Source organism: Leptinotarsa decemlineata, unplaced genomic scaffold, assembly GCF_025532065.1.
Source record: "Leptinotarsa decemlineata unplaced genomic scaffold, Ldec_3_MD MMD2_P_RNA_scaffold_14, whole genome shotgun sequence".
In the NCBI taxonomy this organism is placed as follows: Eukaryota; Metazoa; Arthropoda; class Insecta; order Coleoptera; family Chrysomelidae; genus Leptinotarsa; species Leptinotarsa decemlineata.
In genome coordinates, this window is record NW_027412528.1 from 468,217 (window position 1) to 486,624 (window position 18,408).

The 18,408-nt window shown below is 33.1% G+C and overlaps 1 protein-coding gene across 1 annotated transcript in view; it reads left to right on the plus strand.

Moving 5' to 3' along the window:
- Positions 1-18,408, plus strand: part of LOC111505336 (cadherin-AgCad1) — a 129,441-nt gene that overhangs the window by 107,176 nt on the left and 3,857 nt on the right. The window contains exons 25-29 of the mRNA XM_074176293.1: positions 2,047-2,148; positions 6,659-6,878; positions 10,307-10,416; positions 15,296-15,486; positions 16,897-17,088. Coding sequence (XP_074032394.1) covers positions 2,047-2,148; positions 6,659-6,878; positions 10,307-10,416; positions 15,296-15,486; positions 16,897-17,088 — 815 coding nt within the window. The remainder of the gene's footprint in view (positions 1-2,046; positions 2,149-6,658; positions 6,879-10,306; positions 10,417-15,295; positions 15,487-16,896; positions 17,089-18,408) is intronic.

The window sequence follows — 18,408 nt, forward strand, 5'->3', positions numbered from 1 at the left end:
TATATATATATATATATATATATATATAAATATAAACTGCTGACTAAAAGTACAAGAAGATTGAATATGAAATAGTAGTAGTAGAAATAGTAGTTTATTGAATATAATTATAATAGTGTTTCTATCTTCATTCGGGTATGAAGGCCGTCGTAGTTGGGAACTACATCCCAACGTTTTGCCAGCACGAGTGCCTGGCTTCTTCAGAGGTTTATTCATCTTGATGATTCACCGATGACTCTGTAAGCGTGCCACCCTTTTTTTACCTTTGTTCAGATGTATGTATTGTTTCAGTGTTTCCTCCCCGTAGAGGCATCTGATAAAGTGGTAAAGGCTTTCGCGGCCGATATTTTCAGTATTACTATCTTCATTCGGGTTTGAAGGCCGTCATAGTTTGGAACTGCATCCTAACATTTCGCCAACACGAGTACCTGGCTTCTTCAGAGTTTTATTCATCTTGATGAAACGTTAGGATGCAGTTCTATTCTACGCTTCAAACCCCTAAGCAAGGAATGGAAAGCTCATAGACGAAAATACCTTACACCATCTGGATGCCTGACAGACGTGTACTTACTTCGGGTTGGAATATCGCCACTCACAAGAGACAACCTCCATGAAAAATTATCTCCGTGGCAAGTATAAGCATAAACTCCGTAGATCTGGTCACTGGAACTTTCGAGGAAGAGCGAAGTTACTGCTACAAGCATACTTTGCGTTTAGATCTTACTCTACTCCTTTAATATATAAGAGGAGCTGTATCAACTCGACGTAAAGATCTGAAAATGTTATGCATCTCCATAGACAGGACGAGGGCTTTTGGAGTTCAGTGTGTCTACATGACAAAATGGTACTAGACGAAGCCAGTGCGTCGATTTCAAATCCCCTTCTATGCATGGTCCGCGACCGTGAAAGAGCAGGAGTTGCGGTATATATTTTCAAGACAGCTGCCACCTGCTGCCGATGAACTTGGATTAGTTTTTGACACTAAACTGACTACAACTCTGTCACCGAGTTGAAACTTGCTCCGTGAATTGCACACTTCGAAACCACATATTTAACTATATTCCTGCGTCTGCGTCGGATGTAAGAGGTCTCATCAGAGCACATGACCTTAGCTTTTATACGTTTAAGTGTGCTGAAGTCGAAGAATGAAAGTTCCTAATAGCCTTCTAATTTACGATATTCTCGTAATGGGTTCCTGACACTAGGTGCAGGACCTGCCGTGAGGCGCCCGAGACTTACTGTGAGTGTGTCCAGCATATGCGTCTTGGTATATATCCATCGATATAACGCCGCCTTATGGGTGCTTTATTAGCGCCTGTGAAGAAACACCGTTTTTAACGAAACACACTCTGTTCAAATGGTTATCCTAGAATGATGCTCTCCCTACTCAAATATCAAGATCATACGTGCCTGCCGCACTACTGAAGGAATCTTTGCAAGAGAAATGCAGAAGGCTGTCATTATTTGCGTCAACTCTGGACACATAATTGTTGAACCCAATAATCACTTACCCTAGGATGTGGAGAAGTAGTTAATGCTTAAAAATGCCAGTGCATCGAATAAAAGTGTACAGGGCCTGAACATCATCCCCTCTTAAATAAATAATAAAAATAATCGAGTTCATTGTACAACAGTAATGAACAATTTACAGAGCAAAGAGAATAAGGTAAAATGGTCATATGTAGTAGGTAATTTCATTAATTATACAGAAAAAAAAATTCAATGAATAACATCATGAAGATGTAAAGAATCTACTGATGATAAGAAGCCATGCTGCTTTTCAGTTCACCCAAATTACAAATGAAAATATCACAAAAACATGACATATTATATTGGCATTTTATGCATCAAATTAGATTGAGTGTTTTCAAATATCAGAAAACATTGTCTGTGTGGTATTTTAATGACCGAGATTTACTTTGAAACATGAAACCTTACCAATTAGAATACAGTTATGTTCTGACAAAAGTGAAGTACCAAGTGAAAGTACTGGTAAAATGATTTCATTTGCAGAAAGGTTCAATTGACAGAGCTTTCAATTTTCAGGTCCTTCCTGCCAATTATCGCCCACCTAAGTTTATTGAGGAATACTTTTATGGTGCCGTTCTTCCCGGTTTTTTCGATGGTGCCCCCATTATACAAGCGGAGGTGAGTTGCTAGAGGTGGTTTGAAAACATTGCATTCTTTATTAGGAATTATTAGGAAGAAAGCAAAGGATCCCGCATTTTTCATATGAAACATGACATTCCGTCTTTCCCGGCATTTTGTCAAATTGCAATACTCGACCTTCTCGACTCAATCATATCAGTTTTCATTATCTGGGGTGTTGAAATTGAGATGAGCCTACTATTCTTTATAACATTTCAAAAATTGGACGATAAATTTTTGATAAGATCCAAACATGTTTCGATTCATCTTTGAACTTTTTATATGAATTTGATATTCATTACAGTTGCAGAACATCCATTACTTAAGCTGAGGCAATATATATGTATATAAGTTAAATTCCTTCTGCAGTATTTTTCCCACTCCAGTATCAAGTTTCATCTGCATGATATGTAATGTTCATTAGACATCTATAAAATATCTATGGAGTACACTTTATTTCACGTTGGTAATCACTTCATTTCATCACATTGCTGATTGGATTTCACCAGCCACTTCCCACTTTGGTAGGTTTTCTCTTTCAGGAAGTACATGGAAACCACTTTGCTGAACATCTTCTGTTGGCGTAAAGGATCCAGTTTTCATCACAAGTGACGATCCGATCAAAAAAGGGTTGTTTTGCTTGCTCAAAAGTAAATAGGAACAGTCCTCGGAACGTGACAATTTCTTCATGGGATATCCACTTTTCGAGCTTTTCGAACATTCCAACAAATTTCATCTATTAAAAACCACATGGGAGCTGACGCCCAGTGATGGGTCGGTCTTCACCATGGTCCTCAAATTCTCGTCCTGGATTACTTACTGTAGGTCGATCGATTCGGGGTTCATCTTCGAGGCTGAAATCTCCAGAACGTCGAACAGTGCGTTCATCAACACTATCATGCCTGGTTGATTTTTCAGACTGCTTCGGCAGTGCTTTGGTAAAAAAAATTAGCTGAAAAGAGGCAAAATATTAAATGAGCAGCATCAATGTATAGAGTACAAAATTCTCTTTCGATCAATGATCAGTATATACCACGACATAGTAGAATAAATATTCATTGAGATGGAGCTACAAAAACACATGACAACCTGATATTATCAAATTTTCAGTAATAATGACTGATTTCATGAGCTCAGCGAATAGCACATCAGAAAATGGGACGATATTATCAGTGATTATAAGCTCCTACATCACTTTCCAGGCAATATCTATAATTGTTCGAATTTTCCTATACAGTTTTGCATTATGAATGATGAATGGTCTCTCAGATCATTTTTACGAATATACTTTCCCAAAAACAACACGGGGGGGGCAAGATATCAAGGTAAGATAAAAATATACGTAAAAAGGTATCACTTTCAGTACATTCTTTCTGATATGAAATGACATATTGTCCCATCACTCTTCTCCATAAGTGAGATACCAACTTTTTTACAGAAATAAAGGGCAGTCTGCTGATGACTCGTTTGATAGCTATTCCTCAACACTGTTCAATTTTTGGAAATCGAATTAAACGTTCCCGAGTAAAAGCTTAAAAATAATTCGAAAGGCCCCAAGTATCAGTCACCATACCACTCTCCTCAAGCAATTTATGAATTATTTTTAGCTTTTAGTTAATTATCTAAATCATTATCATCTTTTTTATAATAAAACCGTTCAACATACATTTTTTTCTACTCATTTCATTTTCAAATTTTCAGTTTTTAATTTCATTACTCAATTCTTCTCAATTTGTTCAGTTCATTTAGTGTCTTAGTAATACAAGGTTAATTTCCCGACAATTAGTTGCAATCTAACTCGTCAATTCATAAACCTTCCAAAGTCTTTACTCGACACAAGATCACATATGTTTGTCCTTCTTCAAACAATTTCAAATAATTATTTTCATAGTGTACTACTATAGTATTAGTCAAGCCCTGTCATTTGATAACCATATTAAGATGGTGTTGAAGTAATATCTAATCCACCATTTTATAGCTGCGGCCATCTTTAATTTGCATCTTTTCCAAAGTGTACTACTATTCTACTAGTCGAGTCCTATCATTTGATACCCATATTGAGATAGTTGTATTCCGCCATTTAGTAGCTGCGGCCATCTTGGATTTACAATGTATTATATTGTCATCAAAACTAAATGTGTGTACCAAATATCAGAATAATCTGTCAACAGGAAGGGGGTCAAACTTCAATTATTAACAAGCAAATAAACAGGGCAAGCTAATATAACTCTAAATATATGAAAGAACAAATAAAATTGGAATAAATAGCTAGAATATCAATATCATCACCCAAAGGCGATTGTGGTGAAGTAACTTGATTTGAACAATTTCTAGATTTTTTTTTATTTTTTGCTTATTTTCATTTTATCCCTTCCCCTTTTTTATATCTTTTTTCTCTGTGGACATTTCCATCTGAATATAATTGATATTTCAGCCAATCATGCTAATTTTATTTGTTCTTTAGTAGATTTCGAATCATATTAGATTCACTGAAATTTACCATAAGACATTGTCCACCACTTTCAAATCCATACTTAAAAGTTTTCAATGAACTCTTTTTTCTTGTATATAAATATATTGCTTTCGAAACCATATGAAAAGTATTTTTCTAATGACAATTGAGTTTACCTTTTGCAGAAGATAAGAATATTACTGTACCGAATGCCTTCTACAAATCAAGTGATGACATACCACAAATATTATTCGAATCTAATTGAAGTTGAATTCTGGAGACTATGTCCAGTATAACTGACTCTCTATCACATAACATGCTACCTACTATATAGAAATTAAATACTTTTTCAATATTTCACTAATATATTATTCATATTGTTCATCATATTGTTCATTGTTGATAGAATAGGAAAAATGAAAATTGGCCAATAATTACATTTCTCATTGGTATCTCCAGTTTCAAGTAAATGTAATTTTTTTTATATTCTACACGATTCGGGAAATGACATGTTTCAAAAGATGTATTGATAATTTTCTTCACGATGGGAATCAATTCATATTTCATTAGTTTAACTATTTTTAGTGAAATGATATCAAAATTCAGAGATTTCTTGAAATTCAAATCATTATTGATTTTTTCAATGTCTTCTTCGGTGGAAGGTTTCAAAAATATGGAGGATAATCTTCGTTTTCTGGAAAGACTCTACCTCTTTGAGAAAACTGAGACAGGAACAGTTCTGCAATGTTGGTAAAATACGAAATTTCAGTTTTTCTTCATTACCCTGTTATTTTTTCCACTTCAATAAAATGTCACATTTGAAGTTCTTTAGTTGGATTTTCTCTATGGATTTTGAATAAACGGAAATATTTCTTAAAACTAACAAATCAGGGTCTTCTAGAATATATTGGAAGCACCTCTGATAATTCCAGTATAATCAATTCAAATCAATTACATTTAAATTTTCAAAATTTTCAAATTTTCAGTTTTCAAGTCATTATAGAATTAGTGACGAATATAATTTTGATGAAATGATTTCGAAATCTAACTTGTTCTTTCAGTAAAATCAGCTGATTCATCACGTTGCCAAAACACTGAACCGATCTTCACTATCAACGGATTATACAAAATTCGTTTGATTTGGAAAAAGTTACAGCAGTGTTAGCAAAGATAGTGAACAAGATAAACAACTGATATTGAATTCAATCTCGATACTACGACCAACTCACATTATTCCGAGTCGGAATTCCAAATAGTTTGAAAATAATCTTTTCTCTCGTATGTTTTCAATTCACCATTATATAGTAAACAAATTATTTTATATGAAAAACAAAGATTTTTCGTTATTAGGTGTGTCAACGAAGTTTGCCTAGAATAAAATAATGAGTCTGAGAATGCAAAACTGTACATGTCCTATTGGAATTAAATGATTCATATGTAAATTCTAATCGTGTTGAAGAAACGAAGTTTGAAACACTCTCTATACGTATGATATCCAATTTTGGTACTAATTGTGACATCCATGTGACCATTTTGGATTTTATATCAAAACTAATTTCGTTTAGAGATATTGAAAGACATATATTTCCCAGCTATTAAAATGATAGAAATTCAATTTATTCAAAATCCAACGAAGTATCAGAAAATGTTGAATTTTATATGGTGTATCATTAAAACAAAATTGATATAAAAATAGTTCAACTAGTAACATTACATCACTCAAAATATTTCAAAATCATAGACCGTATTTATTATAAGTGAATACCAAGTTTTTGGATTGACTCATCAATTCGTTCTTCAAATACCTCTTATGGTCCACTGAACTTGGGTTTCCTTGTAAATAAATCCATTTTGAAATAATAAAAGATAGAAAATGGCTTCAATATACGATTGGTTGAAAGTTATTTGAACAGTGAATGAAGGGCAAAAACTATGTAGGTTGACCGTTCTGATGAGTATGATCAGGCAGAACAATTTTTAACCCCAACCTGATCCATTATAGAACCCGAACTATGCTGTCGGGATTACAAAACATCATCTAGTAAACTTTTTTTTCAGGCGAACGATCCCGATTTCATAGATCGGAATAATCTGATCTACTCTATTGAAGGTAACATTGAAGCCTTTGGAACAGGTTTGGAGAACATACAGAACCCAGCATTCGGAATAGAACCGACTACTGGAAAAATTATTCTGAAGTTTACAGTGGATAACACAATGTCAGGGTACTTTTTATTCAACGTAGTTGTCAATGATCAGGTAGATCAGTTCGGCAATGGTAAGTGTCCTAATTCAATTAAAAACTCATCTTAGTCAAATTTTTCGATATATCTTAAATTTGGGAAAAAATTATATTCTGAACCACAATGTAGTCATCTTTGGATGTACGAAGTCCACAAAAGAATTTCTTCAACGGAACTCTTACAGGGCTTCAAAAATGAAAACATAGAAACAGACAAATTTCATTCAATAATTGAGACAAACAATTATTTCAATATAATAAAAATTATAGTGCCTTATTTAAGGTATACACGCTATGATTTCTCCAATGAAATCCAATCCTAAGTGTGTGACAGATTTCGAATATGATCATCAAGTAATATATTATACTAGTACTATGTTGCTGTATCGCTGCTGTTCCAATGTTTTGACAGAATCAGAATCCACGAACTTAGGCGTGCGCAGCGTTGCAGAACAGTGCTTTCAAAAAATTGTTCTGCAGCGGCATCTAGTGGCGAGTTACAGAACAGAGCTAAAAACCTTCTCTATGAAAAATTACTTATACATGTCAAGTTTCATCACGATCGGTGGAGCGATGTAGAAGTTTATCACTTACCAACCAACCAACTAACATCCATTTTTATATATATGATTCACAAATCATTCCTTGGAGAGCTGAAATTTTCATTTATTTGTATTCGTTAATAGTAGTCATAATATTATTACGTTCTGATTATACCAGTCAAACAGAGAAAAGTAAGTGAAACAAACTTTTGAAACGGTTTCATAAAAAAAAGTATAATATTGATGTAGATAATCTACCAAAAATAATTCGGAAGGCCCTAGGTAGCAGTCATCACACGACTTCCTTAGCAATCTACGGTATTGATCAGATAAAAAACTAATAAAAACGTTGGGCGAAGTATTTACATATTTACTCAGGTTATGCTACGGTACTCTGGTATTTACCTATAAATAACAAGATTAACGTTTTTGAATATATTAAAGTTAATAACGTAATCAGAATAAAGTATCTAAATTCAATAAAACGATTTATATGTATATTTATATTTTATGAGATTTTCTATGACATGAATGAAATTAGAATTTAATAAATAAACTTTTCAACTGAATAAAATTGCAGAAATCACATTTTTTATGAAATTGTACATAATTATTAAAAAAAAATCGAATTCGAGTTTTTTTCGATTTTTTGCATTTTCTGAGAACATTTACTTTAGTAATGTATTTTTTTCACACCATCAGTAGAGATTTCAACGAACAAAAAGCACACCAACTTTATGAAAAAAGCTGATATTTTTACGCGAGAATTTTCGATTGAAAATTAGGGTGCTTTTTTATATTAAGTCAAAATGAAATGAAAAAATTAATATTTCAAATCAAATAAATCACAATGTATTTGAGACATAGACAGGTAAACTTTCACCAAATTTCGTCAAAAAATGTTTTCTTAAGGATAAAAATCAAAAACCAGAAACTTGATTATTCGAATTTTTCACATATGAATTTGAAGTTTATTTGAAAAAATTGTGGAGTACAGAAGTTTTAGATCTTTTTATTACCTACAACTTTGCCATTTAACTTTTCTCAAATTCAGATCGCCCGTAATTTCATTTTTATCATATTCCCCTCCTTTTCTGATGGGTTTCATCCCACTTTTTACCATTTTTGAAGGTTTCAGCCCTGGTCTATTTAATAGTTTTTATCTGATTGCTGTGTAGATTGCTGAGGAAAGTGGTGTGGTGACTGCTACCTAGAACCTTCCAAATTATTTTTAGTTCTTAGTACATTATTACTTTTTTTTTTCAATAGAACCATTTAACAATTTGTTATTCTTTTTATTTTCCTGTCATTTGATACCCATATTGATGTAGTTGTGAAAAAAAATCTAATGCGCTATTTTTTAGCTGCAACCATCTTGAATCTGCATCTTTTTCAGAGTATACTACTATTCTACTAGTACTAATCAAGCAATATTATTTGATATTCCGACATTCAATAAACATAACAACTCAAGAAATATCGAAGCTGTATTTCACAACCTCAAAAGTTCGTCAATACTATCTCATACCTTGGAATATGAGGTTAAGGAAACTCCCCCTTCCCCCTTCCCCCCCCCCCCATGAAATAGTGTCTAGAAATGTGGAGTAAAACTATACAAAAAATCGAGGCAGATATACCTCACATCTATGCAAAGAGGAAGCTACAGTTAACAACACACATACCAGGTCTTTCCACTGGTACACAACTGGCAACAAGTCGAAGAACTGAATATATATATATATATATATATATATATATATATATATATATATATATATATATATATATATATATATATATATATACCACCCCAAAGAAGGGGCAAACCGCTGACACGTGTTTCTGGCTATTGGCCTCATCAGCGCGGTGTAGCCAGGTATAAAGATGGGCAACACTTGTTTACCGAAAATAGGAAACAACAAATACACACGGAGTCCACAACAGGAGCCAATGGCACATTTGTGGTTACATATACGTGGTCATGTTAGATGTAGCCTGAGAATTCTAGGTCTTCTAACTGGAACCACAAATATGCGGTTGACTCCTGTTGTGGACTCCGTGCGTATTTGTTGTTTGCTATTTTCGGCAAACAACTGTTGCTCTTTAACCAAATCGTAGTCACATTCCGATCCCTACCCCGAATATTCAAGAACTCGCCCCCACAATAATCATTGTATCAAAGCTGGGTTTATTTGTTCGAGTGTGAATAGGTATGAACCACAACAAACCCTTGTGGGTTGCGGTGGAGGGTCCAATAGACCCACTCATATTTGTCCTATCCTAACCTAATCCTATCCGTCCTTTTTTCTTTCATTCTTTTGTTGATCTAAGTATTTCCGCAACATCTCTTGGTCACTATTCTATTACCCTTTTTTTATTTCTTGTTATTGATTTTTATCTCCTTTTTTCTTCGTTATTTTTTTTTCTTTTTTATCGTCCTGTTCTTTTTTCTCTTTTCTTATTATTCGATTTGCTCTTTTCTTTCTTGTTCTTAACTAAATAATTTCAGAATTCCATTACATCTCTGTTCACTTGTGAATTTCCCATACACTATTAAATTAACTTCAATCTTATTTCGTCTTATTCCACCGGTGTCACCATTGTTACGTTAATATGAATGTTCACAATGAATGAATGACAACATTGATAACTTCATTCAATGATACAAAAGAGAACTTAACACTATTTATGTCAATATCGTTTTAAAAACATTTCAGTGCCACAGTTTCACTTGTTACATCGCTTTCAAACTAACTCTGTACATAGAATAAATAGAATTCTTCATATTATTTAAGATATATTTCATCAAGGCTCAAACAATATTCCAAAAATCATCAAACAAATAATACAAACCTAAAAATTGTATCAACTATTGAGATTAAAATTTAATTTTGGTATCAATGAGTTACTATTAAATTTCAGGTCCCCACAATGATACAACGACGGTAACTATTTTCATCATATCAGAGGATAAGACTGTCGATTTCAGATTTTACAATAATATTACTGAAGTTCAGGACAATGAAAAACAGGTAAATATAGATTCATTAATTTCATAAATAATATATATAACATAACACACCTAAACCAATGAAAGTAGCCACAAAAATGTTTGCCTCGAGAGGGCATTGAGGGGCATGAGCTCAGTTCATCTGTGTCTTTCGTAATTTATATATGTATAAAAACATTTCATTTGAATTATGAGAAAAGAAGGCGAGAAATCTTTTGAAAAAAGCTACTGCAGCCTAATCGAAGCCGATTTCTAATTTGTTCTAACACATAGGAATCACACGTTAAAAGGTAAGACTCCGTTAATCCTTAGCTCGCACAAGTTTCGACTTCTGAGAGTTGTTGTTCGTAGGAGTGCGACAGCTGGTTAACGGAAAAACAGATTTTTTTAAACATTAGAAATAGGTTTTACCAAGTTTGAAATTCCTATGAATTAAATATAAAAAATGGGTGAATTGATGGTTAAAAAATTTTATGAGCTAGTTAAAAAAAATATTGAAAAATGTGACAAAAATAATTATTTCGGTTGTGAGTATCCACAATCGCCTTCGGTTGTTAACTGGATTATCTTTAATTTTATTGTTTATATATTATTGATCTCAACGTATTATTCTACCCTTTCGATTATTTCTTTCAATTTTAGTTCACAATAATTTTTTACTCTATAAATTAGTATTTGTATTTTTTTTTCAATTAATTTCAACTCATCATAATTTTGTTTTATTCATTGATTGAATTTTGTATATAAATTAGTATTTGTATTTTTTCTTCAATTCATTTCAACTCATCATAATTTTTTTTTATTCATTGATTGAATTTTGTATTGAATACTTTCCCAGGTAGATTTCCCTACCAACTTTACCCTTTGGAATAAAATGTTTCGTGCAGCCGATAAACGATTTGATAAGCTTTGTTTGTCATTTGGAAATGTATCATCGGAGCTACTCACGAATCAAAAACACCCCGAACTATTAGGGGGCATATTATTAACACGTAATTTTTATGCCAAAACCTCGTAGAACGAACTTTAAATCACTTAAACAAGCTGAAATCAAACATATATTTATCAGGCATTTAAACAGGCGCCCCTTGTGTGTAATGGATATTGTAATGGATGTAATTCGTTTTCCGAGACTGACAATGTATCAGGCACCTGCTTCAAAAAACAAATTCATAAATGATATTGGAACGTCAAGAAATATATTTGAATGTCTCAGAAATAACCTTCATGTATATGTTGAGCTTGACAAAAATGATGGAATGTTTGGAAAGTTTGTCCTTCAATCTATTCTTTTGAAAACCTGTGCAAGCAACTACAACTAGAAGAAAATCTGTGATTGATGAATCAATAAATCTGTTCAAGGTCATCTTGTAGTGAAAAATATGCAAGGAATGAACTGAATCATTGTGGTATTAAAGTGCTTATGCTTTGTGGTGCTTCTGGTATTATATATCGCTTCATTATAAATCAACGCTCGTTTACTCTTCCTATAGATATTCAGGAAAAATATGCAGTTACCGATGAATAAGTGATTTATTTGTCATATAGAATTCGTGATCATCACGGACATACGTTATTTTGCCACAACTACTTCACATCACTCTCATTATTAAGGGAACTTATTCGAGTTATTTTTATGCCTGAAACTATACTAAATAACAGACTCAAAAAGTGTACATTGAAACTTGAACGTGAATTACAAAACCTTGATCGTGGTAACCGTGACTCAAGGATCACTAGTAACAATAAAGTCATTGGTGTTCATCGTTATAGCAACAAAACAGTCCAACTTCATTGTAATCAAGCCAGAATATGAAGTGAAGGGATGGGACGAAAAGCAGGGAGACTATATAATGGTTAAACGTTCATAAATAATATATTTGTACACTAAAATGGAATTTACGAGTCATTTTGTACTACTTCAATTTGACTATTTGTAACGCTTGAATGATGTGATATCGTTCAAGGTCAACAATCCCATATGGCTTTACTCCAGGATAATCGAAGAGAGTTTGGCATTTTCTGGGTTGTTTATAAATATTCCAAAACAAAGCGAACCCAATCATCAACTTCAAGTCCTAGGAGTTCACCTGTTCCAAAAAAGGAACCAGCCAGACATTGTGCCATCGGGATGACATCACAAATGACAATATTGACATGTGCAGCGAGCACGTTTGAGACTTTAATGTGAAAAATGTCAAGTTCTCTCCATCTGGTACCGGATGAAAAATAAAGGAAAGGAAATTACTAATTTCATAACTTGGAATCTTGACGAAAACTCTGTTGTGAATGTTATACAGTTCTTTTCGATACGGAAGAAGACGTAAAACTATGTTAAGCATTTCTTGGATCACTCCAACTGATGATTCAATCTCACATTTTCCGAACGTAGTACTTATACCACGATTGAAAAGAAAACAGATGACAAAATACATTCATCAAATGAACTTAATCGATATGTGTGATTGATGACTTGTTTACTTTATGGTAATTCATGATCACTCAAATGAAATGAATAAAAACACTTTTGTCTAAATACCACTGGAAAATTTTATTTATATGACCAGTTTCGGCTTTGATCCCATTATCAATCTCAATCCCATTATATCAGTATTATACTTGATAATGGGATCAAACCCAAAACCGGTCGTATAAATAAAATTATCCAGTGGCATTTAGACAAAAAAATGTGTTTTTATTCATTTCATTTAACTTAATCCATATAATGTTAGGCTAAAAGACTTCAATAGGCTTCGGAAAAAATAATAGTGATACACTACAAAATTTAGAAGATTTGGAAAAAAAAATTAAATAGAAAAATATGGAATGAGAAAAAATGTTTTTTCAAAAAATCACGAACTTCAAAACATTCCAGACAAAGGTTGATGAAAAATACAACAAAACGAAAAAACATTCCAATATCAATCTCGTAAAAAACTCAAAGATCTCAAACCTTATAATTTTAATACAAAAGTTGTAGTAAATCATTCCCACTCAATGTTTTTCCGTCCTGATATACCAAAGGAAGTTTTTTCAATTATCCTCAGTTTGAAGAAAAACTATTCAAGTAGAAGTGATGGCGTTCCTGCATTACTTTTAAAAGAATGTAGTGTAAGTGATCGAATTAAATTATCTGTAATATTGAGTCAATTTCCGGAAGACTCAAAAATATCAAAAGCTGTGACGATATTAAGAATGGTAGACCAATGCTGTATGGAGAACTACATATCACTCTGTTTCCTCAATTGTTTCTCCAGATTAATTGAAGTTATTGTTTATTCTCAAGTAACAAATTATCTAAATAGCAATAATATTATTACACGTTTGTCAACATAGTTTTTAACAAAATTCATCAATTGAGACAGTGCGACACATACTTGAAAACCTGGAACATAATGGATACACCATGGGGTTTTTTTTCGACTTTTCAAGAGCTTTCGATATTATCGAACCAGATTTCCACGAAATCGAATTGGAGACAATGGGTATACGTGATCCAATAAATTCGTGGCTGATTTCCTATATTAGTGGAAGAATATTCAAAGTGAAGGTTATTCGGAAGCGTTTCATCTCACTTTGGGCACGCCACAGGGGGAAATTGTAGATCCACTCTTATTTTATTATATATTTTGGACCTACCTCAAGCAATTAATTAATGTACAGCATTCATATATGCAAACGACACAACGATTATCAAATCTGCAGTAACTCTTCATGAACTTGAGGTGAAGGTCCAGTCTGTCATGAAAGATTTCAGCACTTGGTGCATAAACAACCATCTCAAGATCAATGAAACAGTATGCACCGAATTCAGTAATAAACGCAAATCCAGTAAGTTTCCAAAGTTCGAAATAAATGACACCGAGCTGTAACCTTAAGGTGAATAACATTTTCGCGTACTGAAACTGACTCTGAATCAGTACTCAACACTCAGATTGATGCAATCTGCGAAGGGTTCGGAAAATTATATTATGCTTTCAGATCACTTTCATAGAGAGCACCTTGTGAAAATTTATTAAGCCAGGATTTGTACAATCTGAAGTAACAGTATAGCAGTGTCGAGTATTGATAGCTCATTCATTTTTGGTCTTGGGTATGATGAGTCATAATATATACTACATAATGACGTGCGTCAATATCTATATAAAAAATAATGGATGATATTATGAGAGATAATGAGAAAGTAGTAATAGTTAAATCGATGGGCGTCCAAAAACTGGTCTCCACTTCAATTCTGTTTCTGAACCATGAAACATAATTATTATTAACTATAGTACAATTCGATAATAATAGGCACCAACTTCTCGGAAATATTATTGCATTGGTTGTGATTCTATATATTTTATCATCATTTTTTCTCATCTGTTTAGTATAATTTCCGTACGCCACTGCAAAGAACAGATCAGGACAAAAACGTCAGTCATTTCTGAGAATTTAGTGTCTACTATTTAGGAATTATAGTATATACACCTAAGTTTCCGCCACTCCCATGCCTCTTTCTACCAGTTATTTCAGTCGTACTCACCTAACTGGTACCAACCTAACTTTGGCGCGTGATTTGAAATTATTTGCTATAATATATACATTTCATAACTTGTTCATAAAGATTTTCAAGAATATCTAACCTGGTACAAGAATGATATTCATTTAGATTACTATAACAAAATTCAATACATGTAAAACATGTAAACAATTTGTGTAGAGAATGCAATTTTTTCAGGATAAGCGTAGCGAGATTTTGAAAAGTAGTATTTCATACAAGAGTGTTTCATACAAGATTTTTTCTTTCAGCTACTGATCACTATCTTCATTCAGTGATGTTTGTTTCTAATGAAGGGTCTAATAGCCATGTATTTAAAAAAAAACTGTATGACAGAATGCAAGTCGTTTGTTTTTTGCAGTTACTGGATACTATGGCTGACGTGATTGGAATAAAAGCCTACAAGCAAACTTTTCTGAACCAATCCACCGACAAAGATGTTTTGACAGTTGCTCGTTTATATTTCATCAATACAACTGATAGCTTGTACAGAAATATGCTGCATCAAGACGGAACTTCCGTTACTGCCGTTGACTCGAATGTGATAATGAGGTAAATTAACTATTGTATATAATTTCATCGATAAATAAATGTCAGTTACTAGTTGTTAAAAAAATATACAGAGTTCGCGAAAATATTGCTCCAAAGTAGTAGCAATTTTATATTATTTCAAAAACCTGTAAACAAAACGAAAAACATAATAATTCGAATAAAAATGTTATTCCAAACTCACTCCTCCTACGTAAAAGCTCAATGAAATATTGATTTGATCTTTCTCATGAAAAATGCGTTATTAAATGAACACTGTTTGTGTATAAATTAGCTCAGAAATTGGTTTTGAAAAATGAACTGTTGGAAAATATTCTGAGTAGGTGTGATATCCGTTATTTCCAAAAATAATGGCGAAAGAGACAACAATGGTTGAAATTATGTCAAGAACGAGAACATTAAGGGACTTACTTTGATTCCTCGTGGTCGTTCGCGTGAAGCTTAGCGTTGGAAAGGTACCTTTCTGAGGAGTAGATTCGGGAATCTCCGTTGAAGGCGATCTTCGTCATTTACAAAAAAAAACACTTTCGATAAATTGAACTGAAGTACCAATTGAGCTTTCCCAAACAAAAACATTGAAGAAAGTATCCTATTGGGAGCAATTGACAATACTAAAATACCCATACGTTGATGCCAAAACATAATGTTTAGAGACGAAGCTACATTTCCTGGAAGGGGACTGATTTTTCTCAAAATTAAATATGGTGAAATCACCAGAATCAAACTAACTTTTGGTATGCTGTTTTTAACAAAAATTGAATCAGTGCTAATGTCTTTTGAAGCAATATAAAGTGAAACCTATTTACATTTTTTATGTTTGAATTCGAATATATTTTCAATTTTTCATCAATGATGATGATCCGTAACCAACTGAATCACTAGATATTATCACATTAGGGTTATGAGAATAGTATTAATCGGTCATTCGGAAATATCAGATCGCACAATTAGATAGGCTGTCGACTGAACCTGAACAATTTTCTATACATCATACTGAGTGTCTTACGAAATAATTATTTGCATGGTAATGGACAGCCGACATATTGGTTCACAAATGCAATGGTACTCCAAAACAAACACTGCTCTCAAACACCAGAACTGTAACACTCTATTTGAGACCCCTTTCACAAACCAAATTGGCGACTTCAGAAAATATTTGTTCGTGTTTTGAAAATGGATCATCTCAGATCTGACAATTTTTATTGAACCATCTTCATTTTGGTTTTTCAGTATCCAATGGACACCTTTGCAGATTCAGTCAGTCAACATTCCATAAATAAATCTTCAGAAGTCTCTCAATATCCCAATTTTCATTTAATATCTGTAGAACTCATCTATTTATTCACTTATCAACTTATTTGTCGTTGTTTATCAGCTTATTTCATTTTATTGAATATATTTATTGTTTTACAGAATGGTTTCCAATTATGGAACTTACAGCAGACTACAGTCCGAACTCCGAAACTACAAGTTGATGTTGGTGCCCTTCCCTGCTTCGGCAACTAAGGATGATAGTCAGATACAAACTTGGTTGATTGGAACATCGGCTGTCCTCGGTGCCTTGTGTATCATTTTACTAATCATATTCGTCGTCAAAATTAGGCAGTAAGTGAATCATCAAATACCGTAATATATTTGATGAAAAACTTAGTATTATGGAGACTATAAAATAAACGAGCCTCGGGGGCAGCACAACTGCTGCTCCAACAACATTTTATTAGAAACCCTGCCACCTTCATATTTCATTGCTACACCAACGTTTTCATTAGGAATTCATCCACCTTCATATTCTAATACGTTATTACTGACTAGAAAGGAAGTGGAATGGCATACACGAAATAAAAAATCCGGTCGTCGGGAGCGGTACAACTCCATCAGTTTTTTAATTAGGAATTCTGTCACCTGCATATTCTAACAGGTTATTACTGACAATAGAGAAAAGAAGTGAAATGGCATAAACATATGGAATACATCAAGGTGATAATCACTATTCAAGCGTTCAAATACATGTGATATACATGTGTACATGTGTGTATATATACGATTGAACATCGTATAATGATCATAGTTCACAGAATCTCCTCTTCAGGATTATATCTGACCACGATAATAATAATAATAATTTTTTTTTTTCGTCTTTTAGATCATTTACAATTTGAAAAAGTATTGGCAAATAGGTGCATTATTGACCGCAATAAAATTATCAGTATAACACTTTTTTCTTCCCAAGTCGCTATTTACTGTACTCCACGTTTTTGTAGTTTTGTAACTGTGAATGATATCATGTCACATGTCACAAAAAACTTATAGAAAAACACTCTACAGATAAAACAATAATAGGACACCTGAAATAAGTGCACAACTTCATTAATAAAACATACAATTCATTGTCAAGCCTGATGTCCTATCAAGGTCACCCACGGAGCTTTTGGCACCAGCGGGAAAATATATATTTGGTGCCCTCCCTTCCCTACTGAATTTTTTCTAAATATCGAAAGTGTTCGTAACAGAAATCCATAAAAAATACAAACTCAATAGAAACAAAACCGTTCACTGAAAGTTCAAACAATTTAAGTGACTATAAATATTCATTTCCTTTTGAGATTTTAACTTGCCTCTTCTGTTCAGACAACCACCTTCAGATTCGGACCAAAATATAGTGCTTTTAGTAAACGGGATTGACGAAAGCAAGAAAGAAATACTTAGATGTTGAAATGTCAATTTTCTTTGTGAAAAACAATGAGATATTGAACCACATCCAAAGAAATGGAACATATTTGAGCCAGGGAGGGGAAAACAGGAAAATTCACATGAAAAAGGATGTGTAATTATTAATGAAAAATGGTACAAAAACAAAAAGTAGAATTGTCCCACCTAATGCTTGATGTCTGTCAACCCTGAACTAAAACTGGACATTCATCAGTT